Source organism: Phascolarctos cinereus, unplaced genomic scaffold, assembly GCF_003287225.1.
Source record: "Phascolarctos cinereus isolate Bilbo 61053 unplaced genomic scaffold, phaCin_HiC Scaffold_1;HRSCAF=81, whole genome shotgun sequence".
NCBI classification, from domain to species: Eukaryota; Metazoa; Chordata; class Mammalia; order Diprotodontia; family Phascolarctidae; genus Phascolarctos; species Phascolarctos cinereus.
Window position 1 is genome coordinate 99054257 of NW_027555514.1, and position 16513 is coordinate 99070769.

Consider the following 16513-nt stretch of genomic DNA (forward strand, 5'->3'; position numbering starts at 1 on the left):
CATACTTGGAAAATCTGAGAGACTCAACTACAAAGGTAGTTGAAACAATTAATAATTTTAGGAAAGTAGCAGGATATAATGTAAATCTACCTAAATCATCAATATTCCCATATAACAAAATCAAAACTGTGTAAGAAGAAATAGTAAAAGAGAGCACATTTAAACAAACTCTAGACAATTTAATATGCCTGGAGTATACTTGCCAAAAACAAACCAATGAAATAATTCAATAATTTTTAAAAATATTGTACAAATAAAATCAGATTTAAATAACTGGAGAAATATTAATTATTGGCTAGGCAGGGCCAACATAATAAAAATCATAATTTTACATTAACTAATTTATATATACAATGCCCTTTGAATTAAATTACCAAAGATATTTTAACTGAATTATTAAAAAAAATAATAGTTCATTTGAAAGAACAAAGAGTCTAGAATATCAAAGGAAGAAATGAAAAAAAAAAGTAAAGTAAAAAGGTTTAGCAGTACTCAGTCTTAAACTATATTATAGATAGTAATTATCAAAACTCCCTGGTACTGGCTAAGAAATCAAAAGTTAGATCAATGGAATAGATTAGATATACATTTTATAGCAGCATATAAATATAATAACCTTGTATTTCAGAAGTATCAAGATTTAAGATTTTGGGATAAGAATTCATTTTTTGGCAAAATTATTGGAAAAACAAGAAAATTTGAAGAACATGGGACATATAACTTATCAGAATTATGGGCAGGTAAACAATTTATGAATAAACAAGAGACAGTAAGCAAAGTTATGTGGAAAATGTCTAATTTTGATTACATTAAATTACAAAGTTTTCATACAAATAAAATTAATGTATCCAACATGAGAAGGAAAGCGGAAAATTTGGGGAAAAAATTTGTAGACAGTTTCTCAGATAAAGGTCTCATATCAAAATACATATAAAGAACTTTGTCAAATCCATAAGAATATGAGTCACTCCCCAACTGATAAATGACCAAAGGATACGAACAAGCAGTTTTTCAATGAATAAATCAAAACCATTGATAGTCATATGAAAAATGCACTAAATCCCTGTTGATAATGAACATTAAAATAACCTTAAGGTATCATTTTACACCTACTAGATTGGAAGGGGATTGTGATTAAAGGGGATAATTGAATGACTGAAGGGGAAAGTGAAAAATATTGGAGGGAATGTGGAAACATTCAGACACTAATTCATTGTTTGTAGAATTGTGAATTGCTCCAACCATTTTGGAAAGTAATGTGGACTTATGCCCAAAGAGGTATTAATCTACCAAACTTTTGACCCAGCAATATCACTATTTGATCTATTTCCAATAATGATTGAGGGAAAAGGGAAATAACTTACATGTACTATAATGTTTACAGCAGCTCTCTCTGCAGCGCCAAAGAATTGTAAATTGCAGGGATGCCCATCAATGGGGAATGGCTGAATAATTTGTGGTATAGGATTGTGATAGAATAATCTGTGCTATAAGAAATAATGACCTCAATGACCTTTTAAAAAACATGGAAAGACTTGCATGAAATAATGAAGAGCAATAAGCAGAACCAAGGGAACATTGTATACACTAATAACAATATTGTTTTAAGAATAACTTTCAATGTATGTTATTTTGACTATTATAGATGCCCAAATTAACTATAAAGGACACATGAAAAAAGATGTTATCTGCATGCAGCAAAAGAACTGAAAATAAAGTATGTATAGAATAATTTTACCTATTTATGTCTAACAGTGGACATCTCAAGGGAATGGGGGTGAGGGAAGAACAAAAAAAAAGAAATTTATATGATAACTGTTGTATATTTAAAAAGAAATAGTAAGTTGTGCATAGTAGATTTGCAGTTTCATGTGTAATAATCCTTTTATTATAATATGTAATGGAAACGCTTGTTTTATTCCATAAATTAACAATAAACTAAAAATTTAAAAAGTAAATATAAGCAGAAAAGGTTAAAAAATTCAACGTATCAATCAACTGAAAAAGTACATTGTTTCATGGGTTTAATAATTCTAGCCATGTAGTCTTCAGTAAAAATGATAACATCCTCCATCCACCTTATTCTATATTTCACAAATAGGTAATTGTGATTGTTTTTTAATTTTTAAAAATCTTGTAACCCCTTATATCCCGTCTCATCATTACCATTACAATGATCAAGAAATATGTTTTGAGCATGGAAATCTAGAGAAGAGGCAGACAATTTTCACAATGGCCTATAATCACAGTCATTATCCATTTTCACTCTACCCATGAGAACAAAAAAAATCAACCTGACTTCATTAATATTTAAACAGAGACTTTCCCTTGTAATAGGTTGGAGGGAAAACAGGGCAACAATGCGACTATACAGAGTGGCAAGTGACAAGACTATTGAGACCTAGGAAAGCGAAGTCCAGGCACTAGAAAAGGCCATAAGCTCTCTTCACTTTCTATTTTGTATCAGAGCTCCAAAAGAAAAAGGAGGGCTAAAATTATAGCCACCTAACTGCTTCTTGGATGCAATAAATCCAGTTTCATGTCTAATGTTTATACTGGTCTCTATATAGAGACTATCCCTGAAAAATTTTTACTCTTTTTTTTTACCACCTTTTATCACCAAATCATTGGCCCTAAAGCATATATTACTATGTGACAGGAAGAAATTAAAGCCAAGTAAAATAAATATTGACATTTAAGGCACTGGTTAAACCAAATGTAAAATTGCTGATGGATTCTGGATCTTTGAACTTCTATAGAAGTCAGTGAGATGAAAAGTTCCATTCCCCCAAAATTATACTCAGTCTAGAACCCATGGAGTATTGATCCACCTCAAGACACCTCCACCTCTCCAACTTACTAATTTACTTCATTCTAACAGGAAAAAAACACAACAGAACAAATTTTCCCTGATCATGTTTAAAGTCACAATCCTAATCGAGCTCCTTCTTGAAAATTCTCCTACATCAGCATTTGATGAGCTGTCATAAAGGAATGAAGTTCACTTTGTTGTATTTCTCTAGAAGGCCAAAGCTAGGACCAATTGGTGGAAATTTCTACCAATTGGAAAGTTCAAGCAGGACTCACCTGAAGTATTTAAATGAGACCAATGGCTATTGGCAAGAGATGCTGTGGAAGAAATCCTCCCATTGGGTGGGGGATTGGATTAGTATAACCCTCAGTTCTCTTCCAGGTCAAAGATTCAGAGAACTAAAATTAGGCAAAAAAGAATGCTATTGTCCTCGCTGAAATACACTTCAGCTTTCTGGCAAAAACGTGATGTCGGGGCAAAGAATAGTTCATATAGATGACAAAGAATCCTGTAGATCTGGTGCTGTACCAATCAATGAAAACATAGCCTATACTTTCCCTTCACCTTTAGGTAAGACCCCACCCACACATCCTAGTGAGGAGAAAAACAATTTAATTTCATGGGTATATATTGTAACACAAGAGAGAACCTGAATTAGTGGATAGAGAGCTGGCCTAAGATTCCATGCAACCCAGCTACAAGACTCCACAACTGACATATATTGGTTTTATGTCCCTGGAGCAAGTACTGAAACTGAAGAAAATAAAACCGAAGAAACAAAGAGGAAAAGTAGCTCTCCTGATATTCTCAAAGAGTGATATTTTTATGAATTTAAAATAAAAATGATAGGAGATTCATACATTAAAAGATCATTGACTGTTCAGCAACATACTGTCTTAGAGATTTGCCTAAGACCCCTGCCAGTTTAAATGACTTCCTCAAGGTCACAGAACCAACGTGTGTGAGAGGTAGGGATTTGAACCTGGATTCCATTGACTAGAAGGCTGTCTCTTTATCCACTTATACAGGCAGTCTCTTGGGCACATACGCACATGCAAGTACATAGCTATTATGTATGCAAGTATGTACATACATATGTTTATTTATACATATGAACACATATACACCTATTACACACATCAGTTGAATGGATAAGATAGAAAATACTAATAACTTACCATTTTTCAACAACTCAAATAGAATGTAAGCTCATTAAGAGTAGGGATAGTTAAGTATTTTGTATACATATCCTAAACAATTATGAGTGCCTGAAATGTAGTACATACTTAAAATGTTTTTTAGTTAATTGATAGATCTGTATATACCAACTTTCAACAAAAGGACTTTTTTTAAACTTCAAATATAATTCCTCTTTCTGAGTATTTCTCTAAGAAAGCATGGATTCCTTATTCTCCTGTGGTCTCTTAACAAATAAATCTTTTTGACTCCATCTCTCAAAATCATTTGCTGAATTTTCAAGAGACCTTTCTCACCTGTTAAAATAAAAATCAGTCAAATAATAGACACACCATCTTTTGTATATACAATCTTCACAATAAACTTTACTTGAGCCATCTTTTTACCTAAAGCCATTGAAGAGTAAAAACTGTCCTTTATCAATGTATAAAGAAGTGTGTGGACAAAAGATATAGTTTACATAGAATTAGATGGTATAAATTTATTGCTCATAACTCCTAGCCAAGTGCTAGAAGGCTACCTGGGTATGCTCATGTGGAGGCTACACAGGAACCTGGAGCAGGTTCTAGGGAGGTGGTCTTTGAGATGAGATTAAAGCTTTGACTATCTCTAGGATCTTCAGGATGAGAGGCAGATCCACTTTCCGTGGCTTCTTGTTCAGCTTGTGGAAGATATTCCTGTGTCCTCCAGCAGCAAAAGTTTTCCTCTTTGATGAGCTCTGACTTAGACTGCTCAGGATTCAGTGTAGGTGGAACATCATAAAACTTCCCAAACACCAGTGTCCTCCTCACAGAGAAGCAAAGAAGTAATTTTGTGTGAGGGAAATTGAAGACTGCTAGTCTTTCATGAAACGCTGGAGGCTGAAATTCCAGGAGAGAGAAAGACTCATGTTACAGATTTTTGATCAGAAAATGCTTGGCCGAGTTATATATACATGAACCTCTATAATTTTTTGACTTTGTACCACCATCCCCTTAGAATTAAGTTGAGGGAAGACAGAGCACATATGCTGTAGTGATTCAAATGATTTTGTAACCAGGATGGGGAGTCCAATGAACTATATCCCAATGGGGCTTATTAGATTCTATCACTTGACTTTCAACTGGGAGACAAATAGTACGTTTCCCATTGGAAACATTCCCAATTTCAGAGTTTAGATATATGGTGATTTGTGACCCGCTGGGGAAGATTAGCACTCTCTAAACCCTGGGTCCATCTACACTAGTAACTGTTCTTGCCTCCTCCCTTCTAGAATCACAGCAAAAGACTCTGAGACTTCTCTAGGCTCAGTGGCTTGGGTGCTTTTGTGTCATTAAGTACATATTTAAATATTTTACATCTATTATAATAGAATTTTATAGCATAGGATCAAATGATTTAGTTCTGGAAAGATCCTAAGGGATTGGTTCAGGCCCTATATTTCCTAGCTGGAGAAATTGAGGCCACAAGAGTTGAAAGAATGTTGCCCAAGGTTATGTTGGTAATAAATATAGATCTGGAACTTGAACCCAGGTCTCCTGATCAGATTCAGTGTTCTCAGTGCTACACAACCCTTCCAGTATAGATAAATTGTTTTCCATTATTCAAGTTACTAAATCAATCAACCCACTAGTTTACAAAGAATCAATGCATGACAATAAATGCTATGAATTACTTTTGGCCAAGAGAAGACCCTGTGGTACATGAAACTTCTTTCCCTGACCTCTCACCTTGTACCTACTAAAATGTCAGTAACAATCTTAGTGATATTTGTTCAGAAGGAATTGTATCCTAATTGGATAGAAAAAGCTGAGTTCTTTCTCATTTATTCTCTAATTCAACAAAATAGGATTTCAAGCTTTCATAAGGAGAAAACTAGAACTAAACCAAAATTTTGACCATATATATTAGCAGAGATGTTCAAGTTTATTGAAGTGTGAAGAAGATGACACCAACTGAATTATTTCAGGGAAGACTTGAGAGTCATAATTCCATAAGGTTGGTTTTCTTACAATTTTTACATCTATTATATTCAACCTAACATACAGTTAGTCTCTCTGCAATATTACCAGTTATTATTTCAATACATGCTTTTCTTTCAGAGAAGTCAGTTCTCTGTTTTAGATGTGTGGGATATATTGATACTTCCCTTTTGCAATTCAGGGTTTTAATTGTTTCCTGAAATCCCAACAAATTCCACCCACTCATCCTTCAGATATAAAACAAATTTTCTTTCCAAGATCCAACCACTGAAGCTTACTTGGTTAGATCTTCACTTGTCTAAAACGCAAATGTCATACATTGCAACAGCATTTTAAACCCTAGCTGACAGCATCGTACAGCACATAAGAGACCTTCACGTGAAGAACAGTCAGCAAGATCTTAACCTTCTGTTTGTAAGTGACAGGACTGTCGGATTTATTCCAGAGTAACTGAGGAAGAGGTGATTTCTCACAGGTTCTGTGACAGGGCTACGAAGCTGGAGCAGAATCAGTAAAGCGCAATGGATAAGGGTACAGTTGCAGCAGCGGGAATCATCAGCACAGATACTCCTTGAATAAAACGTGTGACATACTTCTGAAAGCGGGACATTTCAAGTTTTTGTAATGCAAAAATCTCCACTATTAACAAATTGAGGATTCCAAGTGAGATTGGTAGAATCTATGTGGAATCTAGCAGGGTGAGGTCAGGAAACCGCAGGATTCAACCTGTTGAAAATTGTTCCCGAATAGAAAAGTCTCCTTCTGAATCAGTTAACCCTAGTATGAAGTTCCGCAGGGCAACAGAGATAAAGATCCACATTGGTATCTGAATCCATACCAGCAGAGTAGCTTTGTGACAATTATCCCGAATATAGAGCTCTGAAACAATCCTCCTCAGGTGTTGAGGGCCGATCTTAAGAGTCTGATAAGGGTTTAAGATCCAAGGCAGAGTTTGACCTCTGCTCATGCTTTCACCCCAAAGGGCTCAAAGGATTAAGTGGTACGGCTCCCCAAATTCTTCCTGATAAAGAGGTCACTGAGACATCCTTCTCTTCTCTTGGAACTTAGGTTTACATATTTACTCCTCTATGCAGGTGGCGCCTAGGCGCTGGGAAAATTGGAATCTACAGCCAATCTAGGAACCCTGATAAGGAGAAATTCATGATTGTTTTCAACAGATGTTCTGGGGTATCTCACGGGGAGGACTTTGAAGTTAGGCTAGATTTTCCCTATATATTCTGGTGCCCTCGGATGAATAAACTGAGTCAGTAATTCTACTCCGCCTGGCCCATGTCATAAGTTATTTCACGCCTCTCCGTTCGGTGTGCAATCTGGTTGCGGGCAACACTCAGGTTGTTCAGATAAGTGAGAATAGTTAGTCTTTTTGACCATTCCAACTGTTTTGCGCGAAGTGCAGTGTCATAATTAAGATTTTTGGCAATTACTTTTATTTCTGGTTGCAAATTTTCCACCTACCTTGGCCAGGATGTAATGCTGGTAGGCGGCTAAGGGCAGCGTGAGAGCGCTGCCCAAGGCCACGGTGGTGGTGATAACGCTGGCCCATGGCAGCTCGGTGGCGTCCTGCGCTCCCAATAGCACCGCCTCCGCCCAGTGTGCTGGGGCTGATGCGGCCAGGGTCTCGTACCACCCCCGGCCCGGGCCGGCCCCTCGGAGGCACCATAGGCACAGGCGGCCACAGGCAGGAGGGGGTTGGGGCTGCCCAGCGGCTCACCTCGCCCTGGCAGACTCCCTTGCTCCCCAGGAGGGAGGGCAAAAGCCGCTTCCGCAGCTGCTGCTGGGCCCCACCTGACCTCCAATATTAATACTCAAAAGAAGCATAAACAGGGAAAAAGGGGAAAAGAAAACAAGGCATTCAGTGGAATTAAACTCTTTATATCTCTATAAAGGAAGATGATACTTGTAACTCTTAAAAATGGTGTCACTTATGTGAGACATAGAGAATGGTCATTTTCCATCCCAGCATCCTGGAGAGCCTGCCACTGCTCCCCACACAAAATATGGGGAGCTTATGAGAACACCAACCCCACAAAGATATAAATACTGCCTTATATCCTGGTGAGGTTTAAATATTAGCCTCCCAGATGACTGCATGCATAGTGAAAAGGTTTTTTTTTTTAAATTTCGTTCATCTTAAGTCTATTAACGTGTACTATGATTCTTCCATGTTTAGTGTTTCTTTCAATGTAGGAATGAACTATTTGTCTCATAAAAATATTCTATCACTAAAAGTACAGATAGAAGGAATATACATAGACAGAGGGTACAGGTATAAGGTGAATTTGAGGGAATGATATAAATAAATCAAGGGATGAGAAAGAGGTGTACAATGGATGCAGAAGGGAGGGAGCGGTAGAATGGGGTGAATTATCTCACACAAAGAGGTGAGAAAGACCTATTATGATGGGAGGGAGAGATGGGAGGGTGTGAAATGGGCATTACTTGAATCTTATCTTCATCAGTATTGGCTCAAAGAAGGAATGATATACACAATGAATTGAATATAGAAATCTATCTTACCTGACAGGAAAGAGGGGAGGACATTAAACAAAAGTGGTGGGATGGGGACTGACAGAAGAGAGGACAGATCAGGGGAGGGGGTAGACAAGCAAAAGTCTGGTGAGGTGGGAAAGGGTGAAAGGAGAGAGAAAGACAAACATGAGGAAGAATAAATTGGAGGGAAATACACAGGTAGCATTTATAACTATGAAAATGAATGGGATGAACTCTCTCATAAATGGAAATGCATAACAGAGTGGACGAAAAACCAAAATCCTACAATATTGTGCTTACAAGAAGCACCTTTGAAGGAGACAGACACATAAAGAGTAAATATAAGGGGCTAGAGCAGAATCTATTATGTTTAAACTAAAGTGGAAAAAAAACAGTGGTAACAATCCTGATCTCATGCAAAGTAAAAGCAAAAATGACCTAATTAAAAGAGATAAGGAGGAAAACTACATCTTGTTAAAAGGTGCCATAGACAATGAAACAATCAAATTAGACGAACAAGGAATAGTCTACCTGTCAGATCTACGGCAAGGGGAAGAATTCATGATCAAACAAGAGATAGAGAGCATTTCAAAATGAAGAATAGATAATTTTGATCATATTAAATTGATACGCTTTTGTACAAACAAAGCCAATGCAACCAAGATTAGAAGGAAAACAGAAAACTGGGAAACGATCTTTACAACATGTGGTGTGAGATTTTGGTCTATACCTAATTTCTACCATACTCTTTTCCAGTTTTCCCAGCAGTTTTTGTCAAATAGTGAGTTCTTATCATGGAAGCTAGGGTCTTTGGGCTTATCAAATAGTAGATTACTATAGTCATTGACTACCGTGTCTTGCATACCTAACCTATTCCACTGATCCGCTACTCTATGTCTTAGCCAATACCAAGTAGTTTTAATAGATAATTGGTGCTTTATGATACAATTTAAGATCTGGAATGGTTAGGCCAACTTCCCCAGCAATTTCTGTTCATTAGTTCCTTTGATATTCTGGACATTTTGTTATTCCAAATGAATCCTGTAATTATTTTTTCTAGCTCCATAAAATTATTTTTGGAAGTTTGGTATGGCACTGAATAAGTAAATTAACTTAGGTAGAATTGTCACTTTTATTTTATTAGCTTGGCCTACCCATGAGTAACTGATATTTTCCCAATTATTTAGATCTGGCTTTATTTTTGTGAAAAGTTGCTCGTAATTGTGTTCATATAGTTCCTGGGTTTGGTTTGGTAGTTAGATTCCTAAATATTTTATAATGTCTACAGTAACTTTAAATGGAATTTCTCTTTCTATCTCTTGCTGCTGGGCTTTGTTGTTAATATATAGAAATGCCTATGATTTATGTGGGTTTATTTTATAGCCTACAATTTTGCTAAAGTTGATCATTATTTCCAAGTAGTTTTTTACTTGATTCTCTAGGATTCTCTAAGTATATTATCATATCATCTGCAAAGAGTGACAGCTTTGTTTCTTCTTTGCCTATTCTAATACTTTCAATTTCTTTTTCTTCTCTTATTGAGAAAGCTAATATTTCCAGTAAGACATTGAACAACAGTGGTGATAATGGACATCCTTTTTCCACCTCAGATCTTATTGGAATTATTTCTAAGTTATCTCCATTACATATGATGTTTGTTGAAAGTTTTAGGTAGAAACTACTCATTATTTTAGGGAAGACTCCATTTATTCCTATGCTCTCCGGCATTTTTAATAGGAATGGGTGTTGCATTTTGTCAAAAGCTTTTTCTGCATCTATTGAGATGATCATATGGTTTCTGTTAGTTTTGGTGTTGATATGAACAATTATGCTGATAGTTTTCCTGATAATGAACCATCCCTGCATTCCTGGTATAAATCCTACCTGGTCATAGTAAATTATTCTTATGATAAGTTGCTGTGATCTATTTGCTAATATTTTATTTAAATTTTTGCATCTATATTCATTAGGGAAATTGATCTATAATTTTCTTTCTCTGTTTTGACTTTTCCTAGTTTAGGTCATCAGCACCATATTTGTAATACAAAAAGAATTTGCTAAGACTCCTTTTTCGGCTATTTTCCCAAATAGTTTATATGGTATTGAAATTAATTGTTCTTTAAATGTTTGAAAGAATTCACTTGTAAAGCCATCTGGCCCTGGAAATTTTTTCCTGGGGAGTTCATCAATAGCTTGCTCAATTTATTTTTCTGAGATGAGGTTATTCACATTTTTTTACTTCTTCTGTTAATATGGGCAATTTATATTGTTGTAAATAGTCATCCATTTCACTAAGATTGTCAAATTTGTTGGCATACAGTTGGGCAAAATAGTTCCTAATTTTTGTTTGAATTTCTTCTTCCTTGGTGTTGGACTCACCCTTTTCATTTTTTTTTAATTTGGTTAGGCAATGGGGTTAAGTGACTTGCCCAGAGTCAAACAGCTAGTAAATGTTATGTGCCTGAGGCCAGATTTGAACTCAGGTCCTCCTGAATTCAGGGGTAGTGCTCTATCTACTGCACCATCTAGCTACCCCCTCCTTTTCATTTTTGATACTGGTAATTTGGTTTTCTCCTTTTTTTAAAAAAAATTAAACCAAAGGTTGATCTATTTTATTTTTCCCCCCCATAAAACCAGATCTTAGTTTTATTTACTATTTCAATAGTTTCTCACTTTCAATTTTATTAATCTCTCCTTTGGTTTTTAGAATTTCTAATTGGGTATTTAATTGGTGATTTTTAATTTGTTCTTTTTCTAGCTTTTTTAGTTGCATGCACAATTCATTAATCTCATCTTTATTTTATTCATGTAAGCATTTAGAGATATAAAACTTCCCCTAAAAACTACTTTCTCTGCATCTCATAAGTTTCTATATGGTTTCTCATTATTGTCATTCTCTTGGATGAAGTTATTGATTATTTCTATGATTTGTTTTTGGACTCATTCTACAGGATTAGATTATTTAGTTTCCAATTAATTTTTAGTCTATCTTTCCATGGCCTTTTAATATGTGTAATTTTTTTATTGCATCATGATATGAAAAGGGTGCATTTAATATTTCTGCCTTTCTGCACTGGATTGCATGTCACTTGTTCTCTTAACTTGTGTTTATAGTTAACTCATCTGTAAAATTGGGATAATAATAGCACCTATTTGCCATGATTGTTCTGGGAAACAAATGCCATGATATTATAAAATGCTTAGCACAGAACCTGGTAAATGGTAAGCACTCCTTAAATGTTAGTTATTGCTTATTATTACTATTTCCACAAAAGCTTCAAGTTAATGTAAGACAGTGAAAGAAATGAAAATTAAATGAATAATAAATTTTTAGTGAAAGTATTTTTAGCTTGATACTATAAACATCAAGTTCAGTTACATAATTTAAAGAAAATTACTAGAGAGGTGGACAATGCAGATAAGGGTGCAGTAGCTAAATATTCTGGTGTTCCTGAAAAAAATAATCTAAGAACTGTGGACATATTGATGAACTTACTTTTAACAGGAGTGAAACAGGCTTATTCTGGAAGAAGATAATTTACAGAATTTACGTTTTTCAAAAAGAAAAAAACCATTACACCTTCAGCAAGTGATCTTTCTTGATAATCCCCACATCTAGTGCCTTTCCTTTAAGATTACCTTCCAGTTCCACTGAATGTTAATTTAACATAAATTGTTGTTTGAAAATTATTTTCTCCATTAAACATCAGGTCCATGATGATGGGAATGCTGCTTCGCCTTTCCATGTATACCCAGTGCTTAGCACAGTACCTGTTAATAAATCCTTGTTGACTGACTGATTGAATTAATGAATAAATGACCAAAATGATTCCCAGAGATGAGATGGAATAATTCATTTCTCTGTATGCTTTGAAGATATTGGTGATTATAGATAAGGATATGGATATCAAACCTTGAAGATACTGTCAGTCTTCACACAATTATTAATTAATCTTGCTGAATTACATTTTTCTTTAATTTTTATTCTTTATAAAACATGAAGGATCTTAAAATAAGGAAGAGAGGGATATAATCAGAAGTAAGTGTAATATAAAAAGAAATTATATCAATATTGCTTTTAAGTTTGTAGTTTCCCTAGCTGCACTCACATGCAGTGTCTGAGAGAATAGGACACAGAAACAAAATGTTTCAGTAGGAACATTGGAAGTATGGAGGCAAATCACTGAAAGAAGGGAAATGTAGGGCAAAAATAAAGAGATTCATACCCATGGAAGTGCTCCAGAAGGAGGCATAGGCAGAAAAGGGGAACAAGAGAATTTTGGACACAGAAAAAAGAAAAAGGGTGATTTGGTCTCATGGAACTTACTGCACAATCTCCAAAGGCTCCATTCCTGTCCCTTCCTCTATAAAAAAGAAAGTTCTATTCAATCCATTAACCTGTTCTCTCCTTCCTAAGCAATCTTCTTAGGGCCCCCTTTACCTCTGCATTTCTCAGGCTATAGATCAAAGGATTTAGGGTAGGATTAAAGAAGCTGTAAAACAAGAAGAGAATTTTCTGTTGTTCCCCAGAGTTCCTTGATTAGGGGCCATGTAAGTGATGATGGCACTCCCAAAGAAAAGCCCGACCACACAGAGGTGGGAGGAGCAGGTGGAGAAGGCTTTCTTTCGTCCTTCTCCTGACTGGATTTTCAGAATAGCACCAAGGATATGGGTGTAGGAGATTAGGATTAAGCAGAGAGGTCCAACTACAATAAGCACACAGGCAATAAAGATGACCATTTTGTTAAGCCAAAGGTCTGAACAGGCAAGTTTCAGGACAGACAGGAGTTCACAGAAGAAGTGGTTGATTTCCCGAGGACCACAGAAGGGCAGCCTAAGGAGGAGAAGCACATGGACCAATGCCAGAAAGGATCCACATGCCCAAGATGTGATAGCCAGTGCAATACACACTCTCCAACTCATAATGAGAGTATATCTGAGTGGATGACAGATTGCCACATACCGGTCATAGCTCATCATTACCAGCAGAAGACATTCAGTGTGGGCAAAAATCAAAAAGAAGTTGATCTGTGTTATACAGCCTGCAAAAGAGATGGGCTTGGCTGGATCCAGGAGATTTATCAGAATCTGGGGGACTGTGGTTGAGGCATAAGAGATGTCAACAATGGCCAGTTGTGAGAGGAAGAAGTACATGGGAATGTAGAGTTGGGACTCAAGACAAATCAGTCCCAGAATGGCTCCATTTCCAAGCAGAGTGAACGTGAAGAGTAGGAAGAAGAGCCCAAAGAGAATTAGGTGCATCTTAGGGCTAACAAGAAATCCCAGCAGAATGAAATCTGTCACTGTGGTCTGATTGTTCTCCATAACCCTATGATGAAACCAAAGACATTGGAGGAATATATTAAAATACATAGCTTAATTTGCATCTACTCAATCCCACAAAACACATATCTGCTGATCTTTGTTAATCCTTTTTTTGACATTGGAGAAAAAGGCAGAGGGGAGAAGGCTCAAACCAGTAAGATGCACTTCTAATGATTTTATAATTTTCTGCCATATATAAATGTATAGACTGCTTTGATGTGCTATATAATTGTTGTCCTTCCTAAAGTTAAACTTTAAGAATACAAGAGATTACATATGTGTGCAGCTAGACAAGGATACAGAAGTACTATGTAAAACGGTAAAGTGTAAGAACATATTATGTCTCCTGTGAGGAGAAGATAAAATCTTATATTACCTTAGGAAAGGAAATGATTCTGATTGTTGTGGTTTCTTCAAATCTTCATTGAGGTGGTGAATTATATCAAGGTCTTTAGAACCCTTAGTCTAGGTCGGAGGCAGAAAGAAGTGAGGATGCATTACTGCCACTCACTAAGTCTGAGTAGATCTACCTCTAACCCCTGATTAAAAAAAAAAAGAATAGTAGTCATGCTGTTCCTATGAGTCCCAGGTTAATTTGGAATGGATGATTTTGTTACTGTGCATCATGAATAGGTCAATGTTCTTAAAGTCTAGGTCACTGTGATGATAAAAGTTCACATGAGTTATCTATTAAAAGGTAGCCAAAAATTGCTTCTAAACACATTTTCCTAACATTTCATTTTTTCCCACTGTACAATTTCTCATTAATTTCATAAGCTCTCACTTTGCTAATATAATTTAAATATATTGAATGTGAAAGAAGCTAAACATTTACAAATTGTCATATGTTGTTGATATAGAACACAGTAGGAGAAAACATAATTTACTGTTATCTAGTTACCAAACATTAAAGAGAGCCTATATCTGATACTTCCTCCCTGGGAAGAAGTATGACAATGGAAGTAAAATCAAGGACTGCCTAATTTCCATTACTTCTTTAGAAAAAGGGATGAAGCACTAGAACAGCACCAAATGCTAGGTTGCAATGTATATGACATTATGAAGATTAACTTACACAAGTTACACAAATAATTTCCTTTAGTGACAGTCAAAGGTGATATGTTTGGGAGGAAAGTATTTTTTTTTAATCTACCTGGTATATAATAACTTTTTTGCATTCCATCACATTTGACATCCTCAGTGAACATTCAAGGATAATCAAATTTTTGTTTGTCAACAGCCTTGGTAGGACAGTAATAACTAACATAATAATATTTATACAGGAAGCTTTAAGAGTAGTATTGCTTTATATATATGTTATTTTATTTGATCCTCACAATCCTTCTGGAAGGTAAATGACATTATTAATCCCATTTTGTAGATGCAGAAAGTAAGTCTGAAAGCAGGAATGTACCTAACCCAGGATTATATAGCTAATAACTTTCTTTGTCAGGATTCAAACACCTGGCATCCTGACCCCAAGGCCAACCCTCTATCCACTATGCTGTCTAGCTGGCTAGATAAAAGACATTCCATATCACCTACTGACCATTTCTCCTTATTACTGAACAAAGAAAGTTTTACTGGGATTCATCAAAGAAGGCTGATGGTTTCAAGCCTCTTAGTAATTGACACATATCCAGAAAAAATTCTGGACCCACTGATGTTTTTAAAATATTAATGCATGTAATGAAAAATCAAGAACCTACTCTTGAAATTTGAATAAGGTGCCAAAGTTAAAATTGATTCAGTTAAAAATTTAACATTTCAGTCATGCATCTAGATAATTGTTCTCCCTCAATACATCTTCATGTCGTGGAAGAGACCCTGGATTCAAAAAGGCTGTGCCAATCAAGCAGAAGAACAATCTGGCTATTTCCATCAAGTGGGAAAGACTTTATTCACAGACTTGATAATGGACTCTATACTTTTCATTTTTGTACCATCACAGCTAAGCATGGAGAGTCTCATTACTACATGGGCTGAAGGATGACTTAATTTTTGGTTAGAGAAAGTCTTAAAGACTTTATACTGAGAGTGAAGTTGTCAGATATATTATAACAATGCTAATGATATCAAAGATTCTTGAAATATTCAAGTTTTATAACACTGGCTCATGGATTCTAACATCTCGCTACAAATTATTGTGAACTATAACAGCCTTCCAATTAATGTTACAGAATACATCTTTTTCAGAAAGTCAAAAAATCATAATTCATTAAGTCTTGGATAGCTTGGGTATAGGCTTACTTAAAGGACTATAGAGGTTCAAAATAAGTTTTTAGTAACTGACTATCATATAATATGGGCAATATAAAAATTGATTATAAAAAACCCATTAGTATAACCATTCTGGCCATTCATTCTTCAATAGAAATGACAAAATCCCCCATCTTTCCCATGCTATAATTCACAAATAGGTAATTGTGTTACTTTTCCAATTAAAAAGAAACCCAACAACTAGCAACTCATTATGCCCCATTCCAATATTACCATTATAATGTCCAAGAAATGTGTATTAAGCATAGAAATCTTAGAAGATGCAGAAAATTTTCAAAAGTGCCTCCATACTCATTTTTACTGTACCCTTAAGAATAGAAACTGACATTTATTAATATTGAAACAGGGACTTTCTCATGTAATGGACTGAAGGGAAAACAGGGCAATCATGTGAATGGATAGAGTGACAAGTGTCAAGACTGTTGAG

General features: G+C 35.6%; 1 protein-coding gene and 1 pseudogene across 1 annotated transcript; both read right to left on the reverse strand.

Annotated features, from left to right (window-relative positions):
* Nucleotides 1-4539: 4539 nt before the first annotated feature.
* LOC110216210 (cytochrome c oxidase assembly protein COX18, mitochondrial-like) lies at nt 4540-12227 on the reverse strand (annotated as a pseudogene).
* Nucleotides 12228-12874: 647 nt separating this feature from the next.
* On the reverse strand, nt 12875-13854 carry LOC110216209 (olfactory receptor 2A1/2A42-like). Its single transcript, XM_020997999.2, is given in 2 exon segments — nt 12875-13020; nt 13023-13854. Coding segments are annotated over 2 exon segments (978 nt in total).
* Between the last annotated feature and the right edge of the window lie 2659 nt (nt 13855-16513).